This window comes from Leishmania braziliensis, chromosome 32, assembly GCF_000002845.2.
Source record: "Leishmania braziliensis MHOM/BR/75/M2904 complete genome, chromosome 32".
Taxonomy (NCBI): domain Eukaryota; phylum Euglenozoa; class Kinetoplastea; order Trypanosomatida; family Trypanosomatidae; genus Leishmania; species Leishmania braziliensis.
In genome coordinates this window covers 521,423-546,375 of record NC_009324.2, presented here as the reverse complement: position 1 = coordinate 546,375, position 24,953 = coordinate 521,423, and the positions used below count along the sequence as shown (strand labels likewise).

Here is a 24,953-nt window from a genome sequence, read left to right as displayed (position 1 = left end):
AAGCCGGTGATGAGCAGCACATAGACACAGAGACACAGACACACACACACACACACACACATGCACAGAGGCCGTCCACAACACATCAGCCACGAGAGCGAATATGCGCGCTTTAGTAAGCCTAGCGACCATGGAAGAGTGCTATTTGCATCACCGTGCAAGAGACACCTCATGCGCGTAAGTTGCTCTCTTCAAAACGCCCGTATTGAAGTGGGTCTCAGTCCACTCGATCTTCGCTAAAAAAGGGGATAAACTGTTCACGCGGGAGGCGCAACAGAAGCATCGACAGAGCCGTGGAGTACGCCAGAACCGTCCCCCCTTTCCCTCATTTGCTCGCTCGGTTTGGCTGCTCTACACGCCCCTACAACGAGGTGGCGTTGGGTCCAGTGAAGCGAAGCACCTTACAGTGATCTAGCAGCTCCTGATATGTGAGGTGCTTCAGTCTAACGATGCTTTCGACCACAGAAGTCTTATTGGGGCGCGGCTTGTCAACGCGCAGACGGTGGAACACCCACTGCGTCGCTGACTGCCCGTTGGGACCTGCTCTTTCTACTACATCGGCCAGCTCAAGCTCAACGATCACGCTGTTCCGAAGCTGGTAGGCGTGCATCTGCATCTCTGTGAAGACGCCCACGGCCCCGGGAAAGACGACCTCCTGCTCATTCTCCGTCGTGAAGAGGTCGAAAACGGTGACGCCGTCTTCCGTCTTCTCTCCGTTCATGAGCCTAAAGTCTGCCGTGCACAGCTGCAGCGGCTTCCACTTCAAGAGGAACTTATCCAGCCCAAACTTGTAAATGGTGTTGCCCTGGAAGACAATACCATCCACCGCAAACGGCGCATCCTCGAAGCAGGGGAGCAGCTTCGGCAGATCATTGATAGGAACGTACTGTTTCAGCATTACAGGCGCGCAGGCACCAGCCTCGCCGCTATTCTGCACCATCAACCGGAACCACTCGCGCAAGAGCTCGTAGCGCTCGAAGAATGGTGTGCGCTTGGCCTGCTTGCCGCCAAAGTAGACGTAATCAATGATGTGTAGCAGCGGCTGGGGCTGGTTCGGCTCGATGTTGCTGTTAGTCATCTCCGCGTCGAGCATCCACTCAATCCCGCTCGCCTCTTCCTGCCTGTCACCGACCATTTCGAGCGCGTTCGGGAACTTCAGCGGATCGAAGAGAACGTTGAAGTCGTAGCAGCTAGTGAAAACAAACGGGAAGCCCAGTACGCCGAAGTGCGAGTGTTTGACAATCAGAAAGCGCTCTCCATCCACCTTCAAGGTAACGTACATGGAAGACATACGCTTGCATTCTTGTCGGTTTGCAAACGAGCTGGCGTCGATGTAGCCCCCAATGCTAGAGAGTGGGGCGCTATCGGTGCGGCCAGACGTGTTGCCAATCGCTGCGTGAACCTCCTTGGAAAGCTGCTGGAAGTCGCTGTAGTCGTCTAGCAAATGGAATTTCTCGTAGCCAGCGATCGGCGTGGCAAGTGGGAGACGAATGCTGCGGTTGCGCTTCGGGAAAAGGCCATCAATGATGCTGTAAATACGGTCCCCGACCCGACGTGCTTCGAGCATGTTGCAGTCAATGATGTGCAGAACACCAATCTTCTTGTAAACATGATCTGCTATTTCCGCCTGGGCCCGCTGCTCCACGTAGCGCCAGTGGTCGGCTCCAGCCTTCTGATCGCCGCGGGATTGGGCACGTCGCAAGCCTTCCTTGGGGTCCACTTGCAGCCAGAAGACAATAGGGACCGGCAGCTGGCGCGCGTTGAGGGCGGCTTGCAAATAGTATGCGTCCATCTCCCCTGTCGCGACGAAGCGGTCGAGCACGAGGCCGTTGTAGGAGCGGTTCTTTGCCTCAGGGCCAAAGTTCTCCTTCACAGCCCGCTCCACCTCTGCAAAGGGCTGCTTGCCTTCCTTGTACATATCCCCAGAGGAGAGATGCAGCAGGTGATAGCGCTCAGCAATGTTCTCCGCCTGCGTCGTCTTCCCGGACCCACGGCAGCCAAAGACCATGACGATGAGCGGGTCGCTGTTTGTCGGGGCGGCCTTACGACCAAACTGCGGTGGTCGCCACCCGCCGAGCGCTGCTACTCTAGAGACTGGGCCATGGCGCAGCGCTGGCGCGGTCGCGGTGGGTAGTCCGCTCAGAAGTTTTGGTGTACTCACAGGCTGCGGCGCAGACGACACGTGCACCTGGAGTGCAGCCGTTGGTGCGGGACTGCCGCTGGGCGTCACAGTGCCTGGAAGGGTGCTCACAATGTGGCTTGCTGTCGCACTCGGCGGTGCACGCGGTAGCGGCGATTCGGTGCCCATATGATTCGACAGTACCACGCCTCGGGTGTGCACTGGATACGGTGCTGTTGTGCCGGCTGCGACTGCGGCAGAATACGCTGCGCTGCTTCCCGCCGCACCGATGCGGACGGCACGTGCCATCGGGGCAGAGGAAATTCGTGGCGGTACCGGCGCCGATACGGGAGGTCTGCTTGCCGTTTGGCGTGGAATGGGAGTAGTCGAGTCCGAAACAGTTTGCTCCTGGTGCTGCTGCTGCTGCTGAGACACAAACTCGGAGTGCGGTTCAGGCAACGTAGGCGGCGATGGACCACGCTGGTCCTGGGGGGTGAAGCGGATAAGTGCTGTGTTGCCCGCCTCGTTGGTGCTTTGAGTGTTGGGGGATACCCCACCACCCCCTTCGTTAGCCGTGGCCGCCGCCGCCGCCGCAGCAGCAGCAGCTTGACGCTCCTGCGCACTCCGGGGCAGCACGGGTGCAGCCTTTGGTGGAAACGATGGTTGCTGGTGTTGGTGTGAATACTGCGGTGTTTGCTGCTGATGTTGCAGAGATGGGCGCTGCGAGGGAGGTGCTCCTTGGGCCGGCGAGTGCGACTGCATTGGCGGCGCGCTCCCGCCGGGGACGGATGGAGAGTAGGCACCATACGATGCAAAAAATGGGGTGCCGCTCAGGGACTGTCCAGTGCGGTCCTGTGAGCGTGGTAATGCGGAGGCAGGTGACTGCGACACCACTGACTGCTGCGGCGTAGTGTATCGAGCACCACTGTGCTGCTGATGCTGTTGCATGGAGAGCGGGGGCCCCGATGGGCTCGTCAATGGCGGACGGCGCATGGAAGAAGACGACCAGCCGAGAATTGGCGGCTGATCGTCGTCAAGCCTCTCCGAGGACTCTTCGGCCCTCATTGAGCCGGAGGCGTTCGCAGTTGCGTTCAAACGGCTACCATTCTGTACCCCGCCAGCGACTACCGAGGCAGATGAAGGCACAACAGAACTAGCGTTCATCATGGGTCGAGTAGGAAAGGACTCTGCTTCTCCCTTCATCGACGACGGAGACCTCCACATTAGCGATGACCCCCCGCGGCCCCCCGTCGCCTGACCAGGCAACCCGGCCGGGGACGTTTTGCCGCCCGCCGCAGTGATGCTGCTTGGTGTCTCGTAGCTGTCGGCCGGCGGTGCCGACGTGGTGGTCACCAGCTTGCTACTCCGCTTAAAGCCAGATAGAAGGGGAACATCGTCGTTGCTGACGGGACCAGCCCCGGCGAGACTTCGCAGCTGCGGGTTAAACTGCGGGGCGGGGTGATACACATGTGGCACGTACAGCTCTGGCTCGTTGCGGAGAAAGGACGGGATGAAGGGCTTCGCCGTCGGGTCAAACGACGGGGCGTTGGGGTTGAGACTCATCCTAGCGTTCTCAAAGCAGCGAATACAGGGGAACAGCAAGACGAGAATGAAAAGAGAATGAAATACTGGAAGAGCGAGACTCGAACAAGCAACCACAAAACAACGAGACACGGATAGCACGCGAGGTGGTTGGTGATGATGGGAGGTGAGGTGAGAGGGACAAGGAGAAAAACACACAGACGCAGCACAGAGAGCCAAAGAAAGGGAGGTCACGGGAACGCCGTAGTGATCAAAGAGAAGGAGGCCTCAAAGCCGCAAAGGCAGTTTCTGTGTACTTGTGTGCGTGCGGATCCAAAAATGTTTTACCTGCGACCTTCGTCGGGGGACCCAGGACGCTGTACTGCGTTAGTGTGCCACGTGACACAGATAGAGTTGCGGAGGGTGAAGCTGAGCTGGTGGGCGAGGGTTGATTTGGGTGCGTGCGGTGAGCACAAATGAACATGTCAAGTTCCCGCCCAACGATTCCAGCACATACGCACGCGCGTATACAGGCACAGTCACCCAGAGGCAACGAAACAAACAATCAAACAAAGAGAGAGAGAAAGAAAGGAGTTAAAGAGAATTCTGCTTCCAGCTCCTGACAAGTCGGGGAGCAAACAAAAACGCTGCGGCTCTGCGGCGTAGCGAGACGATGCGGGTTGGCACGCCGTTGAGAAGAACAATACAAAGAACAACAGAGGTTGTTGTGCAAAGAATGCCGGAGAGGGGGGAGGGAGGGAGGGAGGGAGGGAGGGAGAGGGGAGGGGAGGGGGAGCAGTGGCAATGATGAGTGGTGTTGCGCCCGCGTTTCCACTTGCCTTCTCGTTTCCTGTGCCTTGCGTGCGCGCAATACGCCGATGTCTGACAGCGGCGAGAGATCTCTCGATTAGCGCTTGCTTGCACTTCTATTCAATCCCTTTTAACGAAACTCTGTTGAGGCACGGGTGAGGTCAACCACCTGCAAAGACGCACTTCTTCACCCACCCCGACAGTACCCAGCCCACGAGAGCCCTACACGTGCCGTGTGTATGTCCAACACGCATGCACAAGCGGGTAAGGTCAGGACCACGCGTTGGCCAATAAATCCACCCTTTGATTGTCACGACAAACGACAGAGAGAGGGAGGGAGACGCGACTAAGGGACCGAGCTTATTACGTATTACAGAGGTGTGACCCAAGTGGCGCGCTCGGCGTAGACGCACCGAAGGATGGTTAAGTGCGTGGGGATGATGAGGGCGAGGATAGGAGGAGAGCCAGGAGATAAAGGTAGAAAAATGACCAAAAGGAGAAAAATGAGCACACGTGCGCGCCGCAGCTCCCTTGTATTTCAGTTCGTGGTAGTCGCAGTCGATAACAAGAGAGAGGCGAAAACACAAGACGAGAGAGGTGACCAAATGACAGAATAATAAACACAAACAACCTTTGAGGAGATGCGAGGGTTGCGCAACTCGTTGCGCCCGCCACGAAGGGGCAAAAATATGCTGCGCCTATACCCTTCGTGCTTCTTCGGTTGGTGTGTCTTGCCTGTTGGAGTGTTTCGTGAAGAGTATGTCGCTGCGCGTTTGAAGCAGCGCGACTCGGCTGTCTTGCTACTCTACACACCGGCGAGATTTTCTTGTGAAACAGGTGTATCTCTATGCTTGTGTTCAGCCTTTCCTGCCTCGCTCACTCTCTCTCTCTTTTGCCGCCTGCGTCCCCCTTCTTCGCTATCGATGGTAAGCAACTGCGTCACTTTTGCACACATGCACATGCACGCGTGTTTGTTCTCTCCGCGGCGTAAAAATCTCTGCTCAGCGGTTGCCGGGGTGTACGCGGCTTACGGAGAGCAGCAGACCGGCGCCCTAGTCGAAGAAAAAAAAAGGGAGGAGAAGGGGATCAACTGATGTGCGTGTGCAACTTCCACGGGCACACGAGCGCACTCACGCGAAGGGAAAATCAACAACACACAAAAAATTGTGAAGGCAGCACGCTGCTGTAGGAAGGTGGTGAGGAACAAGTCGCCACGCATCGGTAAGTAGGTCCGCGTTCGCGCACGTGTTTTGTGTGTGTGTGTGTGTGTGTGTGTGTGTGTGAGCAGGAAGAGGGGTTACACCACCCAAATTCAAGTGAAACGAGGCAGAGAAGAGAAAGGAGTACGCTGGAGAACACAGGTGAATGAAAAAAAAAAAAACGCACCGCCAGGGTTGATGCCTAGCACATGGAGAGGACAGCTGGGGTGTGTATGACAACTCAGCACAAGAGCCCGCAAGCACATGCCAAATGTTTGGGTTTTCTGCGCCCACACTTTGCTGGACCAGCCTCCCTCATCCCTCCCTCCCTCCTACACAGAAACACACAGGCAAGAACGCACACACCGAGGAGTGTTTGTCTCGGCGCCTGTATAGTGGTATTGTTGTTCGCTTTGTTTGATTTTTCACTCCGCACCACTGCATTGTGGATGCGTCGAGGCGGGAAGCAGCGAAGAAAAGGAAGAACACAGGGCGGAGGGCTGTAACAATCGTCTGAGAAATCGGGCACTCGATGGCGCAAACCAAAGAAAAACGCCAGCGTCAACTCACTCTGCAAGAGGCACATCAACACGCACCCACCACAAGAGCCACACTTCGTCTAAGGAAGTGAGTACAGAAGGTGGTGTACCGCGGCACAACATTCACCGGGCGAGACTATTCCTTCAGGATGTTCTTGAACTCGCCTGCAAGGCCCTCCGTGTACGAGTACTGCTTCGGTGTCCGCCAATCCTCACCGTAGTTCTCGACGAGATAGCGCTCTGGGGGCACCAAGAACCCACTGCCCAAGGATGTTGTCTTGGCACAAAATGAAAGCTCCTCCAGCTCTGTGGCGAAGGGTTTGTGGCGATAGCGATACATGTGGTGCTTGCGCGCGTCAGCTGCCTCGTAAAACGAGGAGGCCCACACAAAGGGCCCCAGTTCCCGCACTAGCGAGTCATCGCTGGCATCATCGTTTCCGCTGCAGGTAGTGGTGCACAGAGGTGGATAGTAGAGATTGATGTCAATGCGAGTGCTGGTGGCCATGTGCAAAATGCGCAGCTCCAGCCCCTTTTCAACGGCGCCGCAAATGTCAAAGACAACGAATGCGCGCGTTAATGACAGCGCGTGAAGGAGTCGATACACCCGCAGCTGCGCGCAGCTCAACCCAGGTTGGGCGGCAGAGTGGGAAGAGAAGTCGGGCATCGGCAGAGCATCGCCATTTGCTAGGGGCGCCACGATATCGGTGTAGAGGATGCCAAGGTCGATGTCCTCGTCATAAGGGATGAAGCAACCGTCACGCCGCGCACCCAGCGCTGTGCCACAGGCGAGGAAGAAGCGAATGTTTTGCGAATTCAGCACCGTCTGCACCGCCAGCAGTGCTTCTTGAAAGTTCAGTTGCTTGGTGATGGACGGGAGATGCTCCGAGAAACGCCGCCGCACGTACGTCTCGAAGTCATTCGCAGCGTGCACATTGCCGGTCTCTACGCCAATGAGAGGTGCAGTCACTTTTGGCGCCATCGGCGCTAGGGTTGCGTCCACACGAGGGGCCACTAAGCACTGCGGGATGCGAACACCGCCCCACTGCTGCTCCTCCACCGCAGCAGTCGAGGTGGTCACCGCAGCGGGGGTCGGCGTCGGCGTCACACTAGATTGCTCCACAGGCTGGCTGCATTGAGCGTCTACCCAATCCACCAGACGAGAGAAGAGGGCTTCTTGCACTGTGACATCGTCACAACGCAAGTAGGCCTCGTATACAGCGTCGAAGTCGGCGCTGTTGTTGAGAACCTCTGGCCTTTCCCCCCGAAAGAGACTCTCCACGCCAGACACGCCCTCTTTCCGCTCCGGCTCCAAAAATCGCTGCTGCCATTCTAAGAGCGCAGCGCGCCGTAGCTCAAACACCGACGAAGTCACGTTGCCGAGAAAGGAAGAGGCATCTTGGTGGCTTGACGTGCAGGAGCCAGAAGCCGCTGACGCAGCGCCGTCCCCGAGGTCAATGGCGCAGCTCAAGGTTACAGAGTCGACATGTTTTGTGTCCTTCTGCGCTGACGTTGCGGCAGCGCATATGCGGCAATCTTCTCGGTGTAAGTGTGGCCGGAAAGCGGCTTCAGCAGCGCTTTTCCACACACGGCTGTAGCGTTGCATTGTCTGTCGGGTGATGGCACGTCAGTTATGGTAGAGAGATCACCAAATGTGCTTAGTGCGCCACAGAATGTGCGGCAAAACTCAACCTCCTTCCCTGCAATTCGCGTGTCTTCAGTGGAGTAGAGAGGAAAGGCAGGAGAGAGAGGGGGAAGGGGGGGGAATGGAGGCGCTTCCTACGTTTTTCCTCAGCAGTGAATCGATACCGAGCAATACGCATGCAGGGACAAGTGTGCAGAGAAAGGGAGGGAGGGAGGGAGAGAGAGAGCGAGAGCGAGAGCGTGCTGGCTCACAGGCGCGTGATCGAACGAAGAGAAGATGAGTGTTTTTTCTCCATGGCAAGTGGGGTGCAGGAGTAGCGCCCAGTGCCACACAGTCGACGACAATGCAGTTAATCGCTGGGTTTCAAGTGAACACCAACGGTAGGGGCCTCGACATTCTCGGAAGGCTGAGCACTTCAACAAGGGAATGCCCCACCGCGCACAGGTGTGCCGTTCTCCTTCTGCTCTGCTGGCAGTGGTGACTGTTATTACCAGACGTACTTCTCCATTGTCATTCGTGCCTGGGGAGCAACACCACCGCCGATCTTCCTGACACAGATATTTGGTGACGCTTAACAAGAAGAGAAGGTCGGAGGCCCCATATTACACCCACGCCCACACACACTTCCCTACAACCATGCGCGCGTCCTTCATTCACATACGCACACCTGTTCTCAGCCATAGAGCCCTTTCCCCTTTCACCCTTCCACACGCATACAACCACCCCCGCCTCACACCGCGGCTTTCTTCTCTTTGGTCTCTTTTTCCTTTCTCAAATGTGCCCAAGCTCCGCCGAGACGGTGGCACCCACATTCATGACACGCTCGAGCTGCGTTTGGGCCGCAGAGGCAATTAGTTTGCGCGTGCGCAGGTCTTGGCGATACAGCTGCTCCAGCAGGGGGAAGTGCAGCATCCACTCGTCGCCCTTGAGGGAGCGCAGCGGGTCGTCCTGTGGAAAGCCGAGAAACATGCGCGGCGGCAGGCCTCCAGCGTGGGCCACCTCGCTCTGCAAGCGACGCACTACCCACTGCCCAGTTCGACTCGTCTGGTCCCCAAGCGGTACCAGGTAGCCAATCTCACCCATGTTAGTAACGTAGATGGCGACGCTGCTGGACCGCGCCGCGGAGGCACGCAGGCGCATCATCTTCAGTAGCACGCCGCCCGCCAGTCGGTACTCGCCCGTGACGCTCAGCAGCGACTCTAGTACCTTGGGCGGCTTGCCAGGCTCCTCCAGAAGGCGGGGCTTGTAGCTCATACACATGAGATTGCGTGCGTCGTCGGCAACAAGGAGGCCGAAGCGCGTGTCGTGATACAGCATGTCACTCGAAACGACCGAAATGGCATTCGTGTCCCGTCCAAGGATCGTGATGGTGTGAATTTCTTCGCTGTAGCGGGCGAAGAGGACGGAGTGAAACAAGTCCCCGATGACGAGGTAATCACGAAGTGCTTGCAAACACGTTACGTAAGCCCCGGCGTACAAGATTGCTGTGGTCTCCATGACGCCCTTGCTCGCATCGTAGCGATAGACGCGTACGGTGCCGCCCACGGCAACCGCGATGCAATCCTCGTCTATCCTTGTGATGGCAGTGACGGGTCCCTTCATTGGCTCCTCGTGCAAGATGCGCAGCTTCTGCATCCCTTGACCACCCTGCTGTGACGTCGCCAGCAGCAGGACGCGCCCGCGGGTGGTGACATCTTCGCCAAGCGGGTACGCCGTTGCTAGTGCGCACACCGGCGCCGTGGCGGACCGGTATGCCACGTCCATGGTGGTGTCACGAGACACCTGCATCAGTGTCGCGGAGAGCACTTTTTCATTCACATCCAGTGCAAGGCAATCCACGCGCTGCCAGTCCAACGTGGAAAAGAGCTGCACCTCATAGCGCCCGTTCGTTGGTACAGGTGAGCCGGAAGTGGCGGACAGGGGCGGCAGCGACACTGGTTCTACCACATGCGGCACACGATTGCCCTCCTCGTCCTCGACCATCCGCAGCTGCACATCGAAAGGGGCCCTCTTCGGGGAAAACGGTTGCGGTCGAGACACCACGACAAAGCACCCATGCGCTGCAGGGGAGTAGATGACCTGGTGGGGAGTGCACCCCAAGCGCACCCGCTCCAGCCACCACCCGCTGCTGCCAAGCAGCTCGCCGAAGGGCTGCATGGTGGCGAAATGCACAAAACCCTCGCCGCAGTAGACAAAACCGCCGTGCACATGCCGCGAGTGGAACGGCGCGAAGCCGCGCACTGCGCTTGTCGCGTGATGCCGGGTACAGACAAGCTGATTCGTGGCATAATGATAGACGAGAAACACCGGCGTCTGACCGCAAACGTAGATGCCCTTGTGCCGGCCCTGGAGGGCACAAAATGGCACCAGACGCTCGCTACACCGGCGCATCTGTTGCGTGACACTCGCCAAGTGTGCTCGCTCTTCCTGTAAACGCTTCTTGCGAACCTCGATAGACTCCACCACATCTACCTCCGGGGCCACATCAAGGATGTGATAAACCAGCTTCACGCATCTCCTGGGTGCGCTGGCATCAGCAGGGACAACCCGGTACGTCACTAACTCCCCGGTTGACAGAATCATCACGAGAGTCGCCTCCGTCGGCGCAGCTGACACAGCGGCATTCTCGTGCTGATCGAAAACGGAGAGGTGCGTGACAGTCGGCAGCGGCTCTGCATTCAGCCGCTCGCGCAGCTTCACCACTGGCGTCTCAACCCCTTCCGTCGCAAAAGGTGGAATGAGAGCAAAATTGGGGAAGCTCGACGCCCGCTGCACTGCTTGCGGTGACTGCAGCGTGTAAAAAATGAGGTCCATGCTCTGCACTACCACCAGCGTGTGCTGGCGTTGCCGCGGGTCTTGCGCTGCCGATTTCCACCATGCGACGGCCGTTACCTTCTCGAGGAGAAGAGCCGCCGTTGACATCGCCTTGGCATCCTCCAGGCCAAAGGACAGCAGTTGCCCATCTGTGAAGCGGACAAGGACGCAGCGCATTTCAGCGACCAACAAGGCAGAGACAGCCAGGTTTGCCGCGGCACCCTGGCTGCTGGCTTGCTGAATTGCCGGCAGCGTCCGGAATTCCGTACTGGCCAGTCGACGCTTGCCATCGCCAGAGAGAAGTCGCAGTTCCGTCTCCGTCACTTGCAGCAGGCCTGGCATCCAGTCGACATGCACAGCGTAAACGGTGCGAGCAGCCACGCTGAGAGCAGCCCCACGCACCTGCTGTACCGAGTCGCTGCGCACCGCAAAGAGAATGGAAAAGTTCGTGCCGCTGATGAGGAGGTGCGAGTGCAGCACAGCGCCAGCACCGACCAGCGACGCTGAAGGTGCATCCCCTCTCTCGCCTTCGTCCACGACGTCTCGCTGTCGCTTGCGGGCATCGGGGTTGGCGGGTTCCAAAAAGAAAACGGAGATGGCGTTCAGCTCTTCCTGCCGCACCACGCGGCTGCGGATCGATCGTCGCAAGATTGAGAGACTTCCTGCCGAGCCACTACCGGAACACAGAGCAATATCCATTACCGCCTTTCGCTGCGACGGTGTCATGGTCGGCTCTGCCTCGAGCTCCACGGTGCGAAACAGGTCTGCGTACGGGGAGGTCTCGACAGACGAATCGTGTAGATCATCCTCTCCCCCCAGGGGGGCGGCGGTGCTGGTGGTATCCACAATGTCGACGTCCCGCACGGGCCCGAGACCGACAAATTTCTGGAGCACCTTACACGGGTCGCGTGGGGTGTGGGCAATCAAACGAGAGTCGCCGTTCAAGGCACCGAGAAAGTACCGTGTGGCGTCGATGGCAGCGTACGAGGAGCAGAAGCAGCCAGTCATGACGATTTCTGCACTGATGCTCCCAACGGAGTAGCCGTGGCTCTGTAGGTGCACCTCCACGACAGTCCCCTCCTCCTCTGTTATAACAAGCAGGTGCTGACTGTGATTGCCTACAGATGCAGATGCAGCAGCAGTCGATACCGCCAGCGCTTTCCCCGGCGTCGTCGGCTGCGAGAGAAGCACGGACGTGGCGTTCGCGAAGTTGAGGTTCACCTTCACGAGGTCCGTAGACGTTGCCTGTGAGGCGTTACGCCACTGCAGCGCCTCACAACTCACGGCTGAGGATTTCAAACTGCGCGCCTGCTCTTCACCCATAGCGTTCACGTACACGCCGTAGCCGCTTTTTGTGCTCACGTGCACCATCATGTTGCGACTCACGCACAACACGGCAGACGGCACATCCTGGAAAGCTGGAAGCGGGGTCATGCTCGTCGCATCGTACGGCAGCCCATCCACCTCGCTGAGAGAGAGCATATGCGGCGCCGCGGTGTTCGCCAGTGTTACTTTCATCCACTCGATAGAGCATGTTAGCATGTGCGACTCAACTGTCTTGCTGCGCCACTCCAGCAGCTTCACTCGGCCCGCCCACGTCGGCTGCTTCTCAAACAGAAACGCCAGCAGAGGCTCACCGGCTGACGCGACGAACTGAACATCGCGGATGTTGCGCAGCGCACCCTTTACCTCTTGCAGGCACCAGTGCGTCACGCTGCCGATGCGCAGCAGCAGCGAGGTGCCCCCAGCCTGTCGTACTTTCTCCGACGATGCTGTTCCAGGCGCCACGTTGCTCTCATCACTTGTCATCGGTTTCGAAGGAGCTGACTGCTCTTTATTCGGCGCCTCCAGAGGCGTGCGCGGGTGCGGTGCTTTGTCGTTGTCTTCATCGTCCTCATCTCCCCACGCATTGAGCGCCACGGTGGGCTTTTGAGCGGCGGCCGCCGTCGTACCAGGGGGTGTTGTCACAGCCGTCTCCTCGCTCCCCGCGAAGGCAGCGGGCTTGGGCTCTGTATGTGCGGCGGCATTCGCCGCCTGTGCCTGTGCCTGTGCCATTGCCTGCTGGTCCATCATTTCCATCACAGGGAAGAAGAAGAGGTCGCTCCGCTTGGCCAGCACGGCAACGTAGGTGCCCGTCTCGTCCACCCGCAGCATCGCGCTGAGCGGGCATCGGTCGAGGCTCAGCTGGCGGTCATCCAACTGGACAAGGGCCACCGTGTTGAACTGCAGTGTAACCGGGCTGTACTGCAGGAAGGAAACATGAAAGTCATCAAAGAGAAGGACTACGATGTCGGAGGCGGCCCGAAACGGGCGGCATGTTGCGGCTGCCAGCGGCGGTGCGTGTAGTGAGACCTCCGCCACCTGCCCAAGCTGCTCCACTGAAGAGAGCCCTGCAGCGACGTACGAGTGAGGCGTCTCCTTCACACGATACAGTGTGAGGTGATTCTGCCGAATGACTACCACCTCCTTCTCCTTCTGCGCCGCCAACGAGTCTGGAAGAAAATAGCCAGAGACGGTATGTGTCACCACTGAGGCCGGCAACGACGGCGCCACGGCGGTGTGAAGCATTAGAACGATACGTCAGGGTGGGGGGGTGGGGCAGCAGATCTGCTTTAAATCCCCTTGAGGTTGTGGTTTAGAGGAATTTAGCAGCGATCCCGCTCGCCAAGACGCCTGGTGAATGGGTAGATGCCTTGGCGGGATTCGACGGAGTAGCGGAGCTTGCAGGTGAATACCGAGCTCTCACAAAGGAGTTCGATGGCAGTTTCAGCAAAGACCGTCCCTCTAGCGTTTGACTGCCACACCCGGGCACTGTCTACAGTCAACCTGCGCTACAATCTGAACGCACACGAAGAACAAATAGATGAAGATGAAGTGGAAGAAGACCAATCAAAGACGCAGAATGGGAAGAGTGGGGACTGGGCACTAGACTTGAGCACTGCGGAAGTAAGACATCCAGAGAATGTGGTGCATCATGGTCTCCAGAAGCGTTTCCACGACAGTACTTCCATACCTTGAGCGAGGAAACTGCCGTACACGATGCGTCTTAACCACGGCCTCATCACAGCATAGGGAAGAATAAGGCCTCGAAGAAGCGGGGTACTGTTGCGCGCTATCCCCCCTCTCTTTTCGAGTTACCGCGCATGGAAGTATACATACCCCGTCCATCCCCTATCGCCGCCCTGATTTGACAACATATATTTTTTGTGTTGGTTCCGGCAAGAGTGCGCACCCGCCGCAGTATCACACGACCACGGCGACACGTGGTGCACTCAGGACAGGGTGAGGTGAGCCACATTTTCCCCTCTTCAGTGTGTCTATCCTCTGCCATACAACATGACTCCACCTCTGCGCTACCTAACCTGCCACAGGCCCCATCGTGTTGTGCAAAGTACGCACCAGACGAGCACTCCAGCAACACACCCACCCAGTCACCTCAACAGGGTCTCTGCGCCACCCCCAACCACCACCCCTTCTCTTCCCTCCCACTCGTCCGCACCGCAGGACGCCCCACAGCCGCTTTCCTTGTGCCGGTCGCCACCTGGGGCATTCCCTCACTGGGTGGTACACTCAGGCCCCCCACAGCAGTAGGTAGCGAGGGGACGGGTGGGATGAACTCGAGTACCGTTCACGCGTCCTCCATCGCATGGAGGGCGCAAGCGTGTGTTCACGGCCGCAGGTCTCGCCAACGCACCACCATCTCCAGGGCTTGACCGCTGACATCCGTAGCGATTCATCGCTCGGACCTCCCCTGCGTCGTCGCCACCTGGCCCTGCCACCGCCCAAAGTGCTTCTGCACTGGCAGGGATAGGGAAGAGAGGGGGGGAGGGCTGCTTGGCTTCCCCCTCCCCCCACCGAGCGAGTACAGGACCCTGAGATCTCACACAGAGGGGGGGGTCCCCTGCCATCGTGAGGAGGGGCACAACACGTCCAGCGCAGACTAATAGAAGAGTGGAGTTGATACGCAAATATGTTTTCCTGAGCAAAACACGAAAAGCAAAGCAGAACCACAAGTGACCATCCACAAGCTAGTTGATGAGCAGAGTAGGTGTTAAGCGTAAAGATCATGTAGAGTCTTGAGGAGACACACCAGGGCTCTACTTTCGTTGGAACCACACCGCTCAAGGAGCTCGTCGTACCGTGGCTTGAAGGAGTGCGAGACGACGTACTCTAGCGCCGCTACGTTGCACGAGGCAAGCCTGTAGAGTGCCATCAAGATCATGTTAAAAGACGGCTCGGGTAGCTGCTCTGCGGTACGGTGGCGTAGATTATACAGCAGCAGCGTTGCGAGCCGCAGCGCATAGTGCCCGTCGCCGTACTGCGTCATGTCGCGCCCCAGGGAAGCACTCGAAGTGGTGACAATGCCAAGGGCTACGTTCAAAGCGAGACACGCGGCCGTATACACGACAGCACTGCTGCTATCCATAAGGCCTAGGCCGATGATCGACACCCAGGAGTCGCGGTATCGCCTTTCACTGTAGACGATAACGCCATGGGCACCACATGCAAAGTTGCACACCAGTCGAAGTAAGGCGACGCGGCCGTCTGGCAACAGGCGCGGAAAGTCGCGCGCCGCGAGCACAAGTATTGACATCAATTTTGTGTGAAACACGCAATTGATGAGACACAACTTATGCAGCACTACCGCCCGAAGTCCGTTGAAGATCGGTCCCCACGTCGCCATCGGAGTGCACAGGAGCGACTCAATGACCATCTCCACATAATTGAGTACCAACTTTGGCTCGATGCAATCGGTGCCCTCCATCAGTGCGCTAGTCAACTCCTCCAGCGCCGTCAGTGCAGCTGGCTTTATGCGTTCCTTCTTGATTAGTCCAGTCACGTATGGCCGGAGGTCCAGGATGAGACGCTTTGCGAGATCAAGGTCGCTTGGACGAAAGAGCACTGCTGCCGTCGGCGGCAATGTCATGACGCCGCACGCTGTGGAGGCGCTCAATTGCATATCGATGCTGCACTGCCGCTCCAACATGCGGGAGCGCATTTGCCGCCCGACGACGCTCTGCATGCCGTGGGTGGTGAGAATCATGGCCTCTGCGGCGGCAGCGCCAACCTCCGTCTTCATAAGATCGTCCACAGTGCTGAAGAGATACTTTGGAATTACGGCGCTTTCGCCGAGCAAAAACTGCGCTGCCTCATCGGTGAAGTGGTGGCAGTTGTGCCGCACGGGGTGGTAGTCGTGGAGTTCATTAACTTCAGTGGACCGCACGGTAATCCACCGGAAGAACTCTGTGACTGGCTTCTTTGTCACCCCGAGGCGGTGCGTGCAGTACTTGTCACCAAAACGCGTGCGGCCCGCCGCGGCAACGCCAATGCCGCCCTCAAAGTACACCTCTACGCCGTAGCAAACAATCCCAGAGTGGTAAACCCCGGGTGTCTCTAGGCCAACCAAGTCCCGCCCGTACTGTTTCAGATACCCACGGGAGAGGTCGTACACGTGCAGCTCCACCACCATGTCTTTGGCGGTAGGTGTGCATCGGTCAAGCAAGAAGCATTGGCCATCGCGCACGGCGGCACTAGGCACCGACGCATAGTTCGGTGGACGCAGGGCCGCTACTCGACTTATGCGCAGGTTTCCAGTGGGCGCGGGCACGATTAGGCTTATCGAGTCTGTCGCTCCTACAGGGACACAGCGGACAGAGAGACGCGGCGGTGGTTGCGACGTGGCCATGCCCGTGTGGAAGGGTAGCTCTGTCGACACGAGCCGCGGAGGCGGCCGTGTCTGCTGCGGTTCTTCTCCCCCCTCCTCCGAGGCGGCTTCGTCGACGGAAAGGTGCAGCCCACTTTTGCACTTGTGCAGTGCAGTGGGGACCGTCTTGGAATGCAGCAGCACACTCTCCGACTGCTGCAGCGGATCTGTCCGCTTCATCTTTTTGTAGAGCGCTGGATCCAACGCGGGACTAGTGCGGTCCGTAGAATTGGTCATGGTACATGGGCATCTGAGACTCAGAGCGTGATGTAATCAGCTTCGATTCTTTTACTTCAAGCTACTTGTTGGCTACGGTGCGCGTCCTTGTTTGGTTCTTGCACGGCCTCTGGTAAAGTATGTGCTGCAGTGCGCAGAGATGGGGAAAAGGAGAAAGTCCTCCCAGTGGACAAGGATGCGCAGGACAAAGTGAGGGGCAGTGCCGAGGAGTGACGTGAGACGCTAGAGAACCACACACAGGCATCACCGCTAAAAGGCGAACAAAACGCAAGTGAGCCTGCAGAGGCATGCGGGGAATCCATGAAAGGGTACGTCGGTGAAGGGCTTAAAAGCGGAACTCCTCACACAAAGACAACGCCGGAGCACAGGAAACAAAGAAAGCTGCACATACACCCCATGAGCTTTGGTGAGTGTGCGGGGCTATAGGAGGAGACACAGCATTTCACACTGGAGCAGGCCGGATGCCACGCGAAGCACCACTATGAGCATGAGAGCCTCCACAGCACAACAGGAATAAGGCAGCGCTTTTTTCATTGCTGTTGCTCAGGTGCTCCCATCTGACACGCACCGCCTCGCACATGGGTAGACAACACACGCACGCGCTCCTGGAGTTTATGTGAGGAGTACTGCGACGACTTCAGAAAACCCCTCAGCCGAAGCGGAAAGGAGCAAAGCGAGATGACATCAAAAGAATACAAAAAGTAGGAAGAAGAATATACGTACACATACATATCTACATATATGGACATGCGCACCAAAGGGCAGCACAGACACACACACACACGCACACGCCAAACTGCAAAAATGAAGTGCTACCCGACTCCAGCAGCCCTCCCTTCCCACTCTCGCTCTGCTCAGCTTACCAGAATCCACGGCCATCACCCATATCCGGGCCGCAAACGCCACGGAAGGCAATTCAAAGTCGAGATTCAGCACAGTTCACAATGATTCCACAATTTGAACGACTACCAGTAAACATACCATACTGTACATGGAAAACGCGCTAACAGGAGGTGAGAAAGAGAATAACACGCGAGACTGCGCACAACACGCCCTGACAGAGGGAACAGCCGGATTTGCCCTCGCGACTACATATGTGTGTCAATCACGTCACAAGTTCCCCCCCCCCCGCGTCCACTTTCACGTGGACGGAGGACAAACACCGAAAGAAAAGAAACAAAGCTGCTCCTTATGCGACGATGTCCTTCTCCCAATCGGTCACCTCGTCTGCAGCGAAATTCTTTCGGATCATCATATCGCGAATCATGTTGCGCAGCTGACGGCGGTGCATCTCCTGTTGGTCATGGTGGTACCGCAGCATGCTGGCAGACGCGCGCTTCGCCTCAATGTAGGTGTCCGCCTTAGCATGCCGCACGGCACTTCGGTGAAGAATTTGGTTCAAGTGTGTTTCCTGTTGCCGATTGGCCGCCGCCTGCTTCCACTTTGTAATAAGTCGCTGCACTCGCTGCGCCTCGGCAGCGATACCCTTCGTCTTTTCATGCGCCACCTCCCGTACCTCTTTCGCGTGCTGCGCCTTCTCCTCCATTGCGTACACTCGCTCCCACTCAGCCTCCCGCATCGCCTGTCGAGCTGCCGCGCGGGATTCCTCGCGTTCTGCCTTGGCCTGAATGCGGTCCTCGAGCTCGGGAGTCACGCCGATGGATTGTTGATACTTGAGCATGTGCTCCAGTGTACCAAGGGATGGAATGGCCTCCATTTCCTCGCCGATAGAGCGGGCTTGCTCGTAGCGTTCATTCAACGAGCACACACGCAGTTGCGCCACTCGCATTATTGCGGCATGCTCTCGACGATTGCGAAGCTCCACAGACTGGGGCAGATGAGTACCAGTGGTGCTATGCGAAAGAGAGAAGGTGAGAGGAGGTAGGGAGGTGCTGTGCCCGTGTGTGTGGAGGCCACTGAATCGCTCCTGCTGTTTCGCCTGTAGTTGCTTCGCTACCTTCGTAGTATAGCGAGAGAGTTCGTGTTGCGCGACGGCGAGCTCTGCCTCTTCGATGCGAAGCGTCTCACACACGCGTGGGAAGTACGGTTTCGGTAAAGTTGGTGGCTGCGTGCGCAGCTGGCGTCTCCGAGGCAGTGGTAGCGGCTTGACAAGTTCGTATTGGCTCCAGTCGCCGTACGGCTGTTGGGTCATGCGTTGCGCGTCAACGGGGGGCATGGCATTGTCAGTTGTGACTGCCGTGTTCGAACCTATGCGTGTTTCGCAGGCTGCGTCAGAGGAAGCCTGCGTGCGTAGCGGCGGCGGAGAGTTCGAGTCTTGCGCACCGCCGTACGGTGTGTTAATCGCCGCCGTGGGCAATCCGTCCTCCTCCGACGCGGCAGCCTGTGCGGCTGCCTCGTTGCCTCGGCCGGCAAAAGTAAACGGCGGTGCAGACGACGGCGGCGGCGGCGGTGGCTTCAGCATGCCGCGCTCGTCGATCTGCTGCTCGCTGTCACTCTCGCTGTCTGTGTCAAGTGCCGTGGCGGCCTCTTTCAGTTGCTGTTCTGCAAAGCGCGGGCGCGGCGCCGCGTCTGGCAGGGCGCGACACCGTTCCTCCCACAGCGCCTCCACTTTACCCTCGGCGATCAGCTTCGACTTGGCACCAAGCAAGGTGCGAAAGGTGCCTTGGCGGCTACGCTCGCACATGGTGTACCGCACCAGCACAATTTGCTCACTCTCATCTCTTGTCTGGAGAAACATCTCTTTTGGCAAGTAGAGAAGGTTTTGGGGAAGGACACCGTACATGTCACAGGCGAGCATTGCGGCCTTTCCATCAACACCGAAGAAGTTGACGTAGATGCCATCCTCCACGCCGATTCCGTCCACGCTGACAGAGCTGAGTGCCTTCATGAGCGACGAGACGAAAAAGTACGGCTTGGTGTGAATGCTGCGTGCTCAAGAGGGAGGGGTGGTGGTGGTGGTGGTGGCAGCTACTCTGTTTGCCACTTGTCCGTTCGCCTGCGCTGCGTCTGAGTGTGGTTGTATAGATATGTGGCAGTGGCAGTGCAAAGTGTTTGCCTCGTAAACAGGCATCTCAGTGTTAAGAGAATGCGCAGGAGAGGAGATGGCAAAAGAGAGAAGGCCAACGCACACACAATAAACGCTGTGTGTGTGTGTGAGGGAGAGAGAGAGAGAGACCCAGCAACGGGGATGGATGCTGGCGTACATGCCCCACACAGCAAATGCATTTCTGACGAGACACTTTTCGAGTGTGCCTCGTCCCACTTCTCCTTCGCTAGGCCGACGCAGTGAAGAGCTCTCCGCTGCAGATCTGAGGAGCTTAGCGCTGGCTAAGCTCCGTCGCAGCACTTGAGATGCGCCGTTTAAGGAAACGACAGGTAGTGATGCCCTGTAAGGAGGAGAGCGGAAGAAAGCAGAAGCACCACCGTCGCGGGGGCAGCACGCGCGAGAAAACGAAAAAAAGGCAGCACGTACGGGTTGAGGTAGTGCACCGAAGCGCGAGCGTGAGTGGAAGCGAGAGTTGAGATGTGGTGGTGGTGGTGTTTTTTTTTGGGGGGGGACGGCACTGTAACAGAGCCACAACACACACGGACTTTCTCTCGCCTACTAATTGTCGTCATTGTCGCTCACAAGAATACACTTCTCTTTTGAGGTGCCCTCGCCCTGCTGTGGTGGTGGTTGCTGCTCGGGCACCGTAATGGAGGCGGTGACCGAGGAGACGACTACCCTAGACATTTCTAGTGGCGGGTGATCCCTGTCGAGTCGAGGCTGCTTCAGCGATGGCGCCTCCGCGTCGTCACCGTCATCGCAATCGGCGCAGAACGCGCAGCTACCGGCTACATCACCATCGTTGAGGAAACCGCAGCGCGAGCACCTCCAGCTGTCACCGTTCAGTTCATCTGAAAAGCTCTGTGGAACGCAGTCCGGCGCGTTGTCGTCGTCCACATCAGATTGCCCCCCATCCTGTGAAAAAGTCCTGTTATCAGTTGATAGAACTAGAGACCCAGTGTCCAGCTTGGCCGTTACTGCTGACGGGGGTTGCTGCACACGTCGCCTCTCCGCCGCATCGGCAAGAATTCGACGCAGTGCGTCGCGTGTCGGGGCGAAACCGACCAGGGTACCGTGCTGGTGAACTCCACTTCCGCCGAGGCGCCGTCCCTTCCCAGGAAAAGCCGTACTTCTCTTTGCTGAGGGGCTCGAGCTGGAGGTTGTGCGGCCGGCCGTGGTGATGGCCTGTGCGGCAGTGCGGCTGCACGTGTGCATTCCACCGCCACGTGCCTTACCGCCTCCACCGGCGTCCCCGGCACCTAAGCAATGGCCTCCACCTGAAGAGCTGCCGGGTAATGCTACAGTTCTGTCCCTACGACCAGCGCGGCTCTTCTGCGACGCAGTGGAAGAGGAGCCCATCGGTGTGTAGGAGATGTCTGGGTAGAGCTGCTTGCCCTGCTGGATCATGGTCACTTCCAGCGCCTCGCACTCCTTCACTAAATCGTAGTAGAGGTTCCAGAAGGAACGATTGTGCTGGGAGTGCGCACAGTGCGTAAATTCATGCAAGGCCGTGCAGAGCACTTCGTGAAATGGCAAGAACTCGCTTTTCTTGCCGGGAACACGAAAGCGAATGCATACCTCCCTGCCGGCACTTACATTGAGTCCGAGCAGTGAGGGCCCGCGTGGGTAGAACTCCTTGATGAGACCGATGCGCCAGCCGCGGCGCGGGAGCAGTACACGGGCACGCTGTAAAATGTGCTCCATGTAGGCTAGCGCGACATCGTCCCGCGGCCAACCAAGAGTCGAAGATGACCCAATGAACGGAAGCTGAGCCATAAACGCAGAGGACATTTTCGTTGCCGAAGCAATGCGAAGTGGGTGTGCGTGTATGTTGATGGTAGTCACCTGCAGCACAGAGTCATTCAGGGAGAGGTATATACGGCATTCGACAAGAATGCGCTACGCGCCACCGCTGAAGAAGAAAGGTGAATAGATGACGAGGAAGGGACTACCATGGAGAACCAAAAGAGACAGAGAGAGAGAGGGACGCCACTACCGAAGCAGCACGCGAAGAGAACGACTCGAGAGCGCCCATGGAGAGGGGAGGGAGGACAAATGCAACACCGCCCTGGAAGGACAGGTGCGCGAAGACGACTTCTGAAAACACGCTCCGTGACGCTGTGAAACATCAGTGCACGACCATTATCAACTAAGTCCGTCTAACGGGCTAGGCGTCGACGGAGAGTCGATGGCCACTTTTAGCCCCCTTCATCTGCTACTGGAAGACGGCGTGTGAGGTGGAGAAAAAAAAATAAAAAAGAAGACACACCAGCAAAATGCACGCCGACAAGAAGACAAAAAAGGTGTACACGCCAGAGAACCGCCGTACTCCCCGCCTGCGCAGTGCAGACACACAAAGGCCAGGCAGGCGGTGGCACTGCAGTCCTGCCGGAACGCAACACGCTCGCGACAAAATAGTCATACGGCACCATCCTCACATCACCCACCACAAAGGCCATCCCTCAACAAACAAACAAACAGAGTAAAGGGTGGAGGTGCAGATGCGCACCCGGCAGCCTTCTCTGCCACAGCTGAGTACCACTTTACGGTTCAATACGCTCGTTACCAAACTCATTTCGCATGTTTTGTGCGTACCACCACTCCATTCCTGGCGGAATCACTGTCGTGTTCTGCACGTAGTCGAAAAACTGACCAGGAATAGTAACGTACGCCTCGGCAGACGGAAAGTTGGCCGGCCAAAGGTGTCGCTGCGCCATCGCCACCGAACTCACCACAAACTCTGGTCCCATCGTTTGATGGAAGATAGTCTTGCCCATCAAGTGGTCCAGCTCGTGCATGAGGCAGCGCGCTCGCATTCCATCTAGTACTTGCACCTTCTCCCTGCCGTGCTCGTTGTACCCGCGGCACGTGATGCGCTGCGGGCGCACGACCCACGCCGTTGCCGTGCCGCATGAAATGCAGTTCTCCCACATGCCGTACATGGGCGCCACCGCGTTGCGATCGTCGTAGCCAGGTACCGACGGGTTCACCCACACCTCGTACTCCACCTCATCTGGGTTGCTCTTGATGAGCAGCACTGCCGCGTCCCAGTGCGCCTTGGGGGCACTGAAGGACAGGCAGTGCAGGTTTGTCGCTAACTGCTTCAAGTCCATGAGACTGGACATGAAAAGCGGAGAGAGGATCTGCGACGTCGGTACGAGCATTACTGGTCTGGTCATGGAGCGATGAGGATAGCACGCGACGCGCCCGAGCTCCTGAGACTCCTTCTCAAGTTTGTCCTCAACTGCCTGTTTGAAGCTAGACGAGCCGGTCGTCGGCTCACTTCGTGTATTGGCGTCTTCGCGGAGGAGGCGGCTGCCCCCGCACACGAGGCGACACCACGGCATGCAGCGACGCATATGGCTGGCGCGGCACCGCCGTAGTGAAGCTGTGGTCAACGTGCAATACACAAAAACTGCGGTTCAGGAAGAGAGGAATAGCAGTACTCTGCGTGGATCACCGCGCTCTGTATATGCCGGCCATCAATGACGCTTGCCCAAGGGAAGGAAAGTCCAGTACGATCCTCCGAGCTCAGCGAGTCCCACACTGACACTGATGTCGCTCCACCACACTACAGCAGTGAGTGATGCAACCTGGGTCCCAACTGCGAGATGGGAGAGGGGAGGGAGTTGAGAGGCGAGTAACTAGCAAGCACGTTTGGCAGTTGTGAAGCAGGATAGAGATATGATTGGAGGGGCACAGCAGGGACGTAAAAGAGAGTAGAGGGGGAGGGTGCACACTCGACGGTGTTCATATACGACCAGACAAGTATTATGCACATACCGCAACACGCGCACACCAACAACGAGCCTCTGCAAAACTAGAGGAGGCGCACATTAGACGCAACGCTCGGTTTGTGCACAGGGGAATCCGCAAGAACAGCACCTATGCAACAGTGGGCGGTTCTGATCCCTCTCGTAGACACGTTGCACACGACCTACCTTGCCTCACTCCACTCATCGTGCGTTACTGTGCTCCTTTTTTGATTGTTTCCACTGTGGCTGGATGCACCACTAGTAATCTCGCGGTAGACGCAGAGTAGAAAATGAACGGCATAAAAGGTGGCATTGCACTGCAAACGACCGTAGCCACTGTCGACCAACACAGAGACAGCACCTCCCTCGCTCCGTACATTTCAAAGAGGGAACAACAACAACAAAACAATGGAGCAACGGAGAACGTAGAGGCGTGCGGCACACTCGAGCCTCCATGCTCCAAGCGAAGTGACCCATAATAAGCAGACGGGCACGTGAAGCGCTGCCGCTCCGTCCTGTTTCCTTCACTTGCCGTATGCGGGCTTTGGTATCTTGACAAGACCACAGCCTTCAGTGAAACACAGAGAGAGAGAGAGAGATACAAACAGAGGCACGGCACTACGTTGTGGTGTGTGTGTGTGTGTCTCACTTCATTCTCGAAACATCCGCTTGTGCGATGGGCACTTTCAAGAGAAATATTGTGAATTCCCAGCGAAACACCGCGCCACAGCGCTCAGCTTTGTTTCTACAGAACACAAAAGAAATGGATGAGCAAATGAAAAAAAAGGTTCGAAGCACCTCCTACGAGCAACCCCCCTCCATGCCTGCAGGAACGGGGGGGGGGGGGCAGCCTTTTCCTCTTCCGGTGACCTCTTTACTTTGCACCAGTAACTCGGCAGGACTGTAAACCGTGACGTCAACAGTCCACAGTGATCTGCTTCCATGCTCACATTCAACGACCACATGGCGTGCCACAGCTTCGCTAAGAGGACATCACGAGCGCTTCGTCTGTGTTGGGATTGCGTGGCCAGCGCACAGAGACACACGTAGGGGGAAATAAAAAGTCATGTCAACCAACAAAGCGAGAGGCAAAGAGAAGGGAAATCGAGTCGTCAACTCTATAAAGAGAAACTCGCCGGCGTCAGTAGACGTTTTGAACACGACGCCTAGCCAGCTCTTTACGGAAAAGCCAGGAAGACAGAACGCACGCACACACACGCACACAGATTCAGATCTCAGAACACAACACCCCACTCCTCCGCTTTGGATACCTACCCCTCTCTTTCCTCAAACTCGCATCAGCTTCTTGGCGTCATCAACACAGAAGTCGACAAAGACACGCCACCAGACTTGACCACAACACACAAAAAAAAAATGAAAGATGGCAAGAGGACGACGTGGAGCACAGCATTAGCAAGTAGCCGTAACCGCGATGACGAGGCACCCGTGGTGTAGTCTCCGCAGATTTCCTTGTTTCGGCACACACTAAGCAATGTAAACTGAGTGAAGCGCAAAAGAAAAAAAAGCGAATTCATAACGAAGAACGAAAGGGGGAAAAAGAAAGGGCCAAAGAAAAGGAACCACCAACTGTCGTGCTCCGCTTGTC

At 57.4% G+C, this 24,953-nt stretch overlaps 7 protein-coding genes across 7 annotated transcripts; all 7 read right to left on the bottom strand.

Moving 5' to 3' along the window:
* Nucleotides 1-361: 361 nt before the first annotated feature.
* On the bottom strand, nucleotides 362-2,428 carry LBRM_32_1520 (putative RNA guanylyltransferase; the record flags this gene model as incomplete). Its single annotated transcript, XM_001567459.2, has 1 exon — nucleotides 362-2,428. The coding sequence occupies one exon, from the start codon at nucleotides 2,426-2,428 to the stop codon at nucleotides 362-364; it is 2,067 nt and encodes a 688-aa protein (XP_001567509.2).
* Nucleotides 2,429-6,324: 3,896 nt separating this feature from the next.
* On the bottom strand, nucleotides 6,325-7,791 carry LBRM_32_1510 (conserved hypothetical protein; the record flags this gene model as incomplete). Its single annotated transcript, XM_001567458.1, has 1 exon — nucleotides 6,325-7,791. The coding sequence occupies one exon, from the start codon at nucleotides 7,789-7,791 to the stop codon at nucleotides 6,325-6,327; it is 1,467 nt and encodes a 488-aa protein (XP_001567508.1).
* Nucleotides 7,792-8,601: 810 nt separating this feature from the next.
* LBRM_32_1500 (cleavage and polyadenylation specificity factor-like protein) lies at nucleotides 8,602-13,212 on the bottom strand (the record flags this gene model as incomplete). The annotated part of the gene is made up of 1 exon (XM_001567457.2): nucleotides 8,602-13,212. One exon carries the CDS (start codon nucleotides 13,210-13,212, stop codon nucleotides 8,602-8,604), a length of 4,611 nt encoding a protein of 1,536 aa, XP_001567507.2.
* A 1,483-nt stretch (nucleotides 13,213-14,695) lies between these two features.
* On the bottom strand, nucleotides 14,696-16,585 carry LBRM_32_1490 (conserved hypothetical protein; the record flags this gene model as incomplete). The annotated part of the gene is made up of 1 exon (XM_001567456.2): nucleotides 14,696-16,585. The coding sequence occupies one exon, from the start codon at nucleotides 16,583-16,585 to the stop codon at nucleotides 14,696-14,698; it is 1,890 nt and encodes a 629-aa protein (XP_001567506.2).
* Nucleotides 16,586-17,774: 1,189 nt separating this feature from the next.
* LBRM_32_1480 (conserved hypothetical protein) lies at nucleotides 17,775-19,433 on the bottom strand (the record flags this gene model as incomplete). The annotated part of the gene is made up of 1 exon (XM_001567455.2): nucleotides 17,775-19,433. The coding sequence occupies one exon, from the start codon at nucleotides 19,431-19,433 to the stop codon at nucleotides 17,775-17,777; it is 1,659 nt and encodes a 552-aa protein (XP_001567505.2).
* A 717-nt stretch (nucleotides 19,434-20,150) lies between these two features.
* Nucleotides 20,151-21,296, bottom strand: LBRM_32_1470 (conserved hypothetical protein; the record flags this gene model as incomplete). The annotated part of the gene is made up of 1 exon (XM_001567454.2): nucleotides 20,151-21,296. The coding sequence occupies one exon, from the start codon at nucleotides 21,294-21,296 to the stop codon at nucleotides 20,151-20,153; it is 1,146 nt and encodes a 381-aa protein (XP_001567504.2).
* Nucleotides 21,297-22,135: 839 nt separating this feature from the next.
* On the bottom strand, nucleotides 22,136-22,951 carry LBRM_32_1460 (putative polypeptide deformylase-like protein; the record flags this gene model as incomplete). The annotated part of the gene is made up of 1 exon (XM_001567453.1): nucleotides 22,136-22,951. One exon carries the CDS (start codon nucleotides 22,949-22,951, stop codon nucleotides 22,136-22,138), a length of 816 nt encoding a protein of 271 aa, XP_001567503.1.
* Between the last annotated feature and the right edge of the window lie 2,002 nt (nucleotides 22,952-24,953).